This window comes from Sinocyclocheilus anshuiensis, unplaced genomic scaffold (genome assembly GCF_001515605.1).
Source record: "Sinocyclocheilus anshuiensis isolate Anshui unplaced genomic scaffold, SAMN03320099.WGS_v1.1 scaffold261, whole genome shotgun sequence".
Taxonomy (NCBI): Eukaryota; Metazoa; Chordata; class Actinopteri; order Cypriniformes; family Cyprinidae; genus Sinocyclocheilus; species Sinocyclocheilus anshuiensis.
Window position 1 is genome coordinate 949,032 of NW_015536515.1, and position 1,250 is coordinate 950,281.

Sequence of the window (1,250 nt, forward strand, 5' to 3'; positions counted from 1 at the left end):
TTCAGCAGCAAAACGGGGAGAATCTGATCAGAGTGGATGTGAGGTGAGCTTCTGCTAGTCATGACATCACCAGTTAATTAAGTCTGCAAGTCCTTTAGGTTCAAAGCTCAGTCTGTCTGGGACTGCAGCACTCCATATGTAGTAATGGTTTTAATTATCACTATTTTTCCAAGCTTAAAAAAGGCCGAGCCCTTCTTCACTAATTGTTTGTTTGTATGTAAACACAATACAGGAAGCTAATGATAACAAAAGACTGCCCTGGGGTCCAACTCCAAGAGTTTCATTCAATATTCATTGAGCGAACCTTTCGGCCCCTTCAATGAGCCTTTTAACATTCTCTGCCCCGCAGGACAATCACTCTGAACACAGAGGATGGAAATTTCTCGGTCTCCATGCTGCTGTATAAAGACGAAGAGTTTCAGGATAAATGGACCACTGTTCCTTCTCTCACACTTGAGGACAACATCTATGTCAAAGTTTACATGGTGTGTGTTGAGCTGAATAGATGACATTACTCACTACAAGCTACTGGGGGCTTTCATGAAAGCTGCCGTGTGTTTTCTTTATGCGGCAGTTAAGAACTGTTTATCTATATTTTGTTTGTTCTTCGTTCGATGGTTCTATCTATCTATCTACCTATCTATGTTTTGTTCGTTTTTCATTCAATGGTTCTATCTGTCTATCTATCTATCTATCTATCTATCTATCTATGTTTTGTTCGTTTTTCATTCGATGGTTCTATCTATCTATCTATCTATCTATGTTTTGTTCTATCTATCTATCATCTATCTATATTTTGTTTGTTCTTCGTTCGATGGTTCTATCTATATTTTGTTCGTTCTTCATTCGATGGTTCTATCTATCTATCTATCTATCTATCTATCTATCTATCTATCTATCATCTATCTATATTTTGTTTGTTCTTCGTTCGATGGTTCTATCTATATTTTGTTCGTTCTTCATTCGATGGTTCTATCTATCTATCTATCTATCTATCTATTCCTTCTCTCACACTTGAGGACAACATCTATGTCAAAGTTTACATGGTGTGTGTTGAGCTGAATAGATGACATTACTCACTACAAGCTACTGGGGGCTTTCATGAAAGCTGCCGTGTGTTTTCTTTATGCGGCAGTTAAGAACTGTTTGGCTCTTTGTTTTCAGATGAATAGAACATCTATCTATCTATCTATCTATCTATCTATCTATCTATCTATCTGTCTGTCTGTCTATCTATCTGTCTATCTATC

General features: G+C 37.1%; 1 protein-coding gene across 1 annotated transcript in view; it reads left to right on the forward strand.

The window, feature by feature from the left end:
* The window catches only part of LOC107693161 (pancreatic secretory granule membrane major glycoprotein GP2-like), a gene marked incomplete at its 5' end in the record, with an annotated part of 10,683 nt that overhangs the window by 3,751 nt on the left and 5,682 nt on the right, over nucleotides 1-1,250 (forward strand). The window contains 2 exons of the mRNA XM_016492447.1: nucleotides 1-43; nucleotides 350-485. The exon at nucleotides 1-43 is cut by the window's left edge and continues 136 nt beyond it. Of these exons, the coding sequence (XP_016347933.1) occupies nucleotides 1-43; nucleotides 350-485 (179 nt within the window). The remainder of the gene's footprint in view (nucleotides 44-349; nucleotides 486-1,250) is intronic.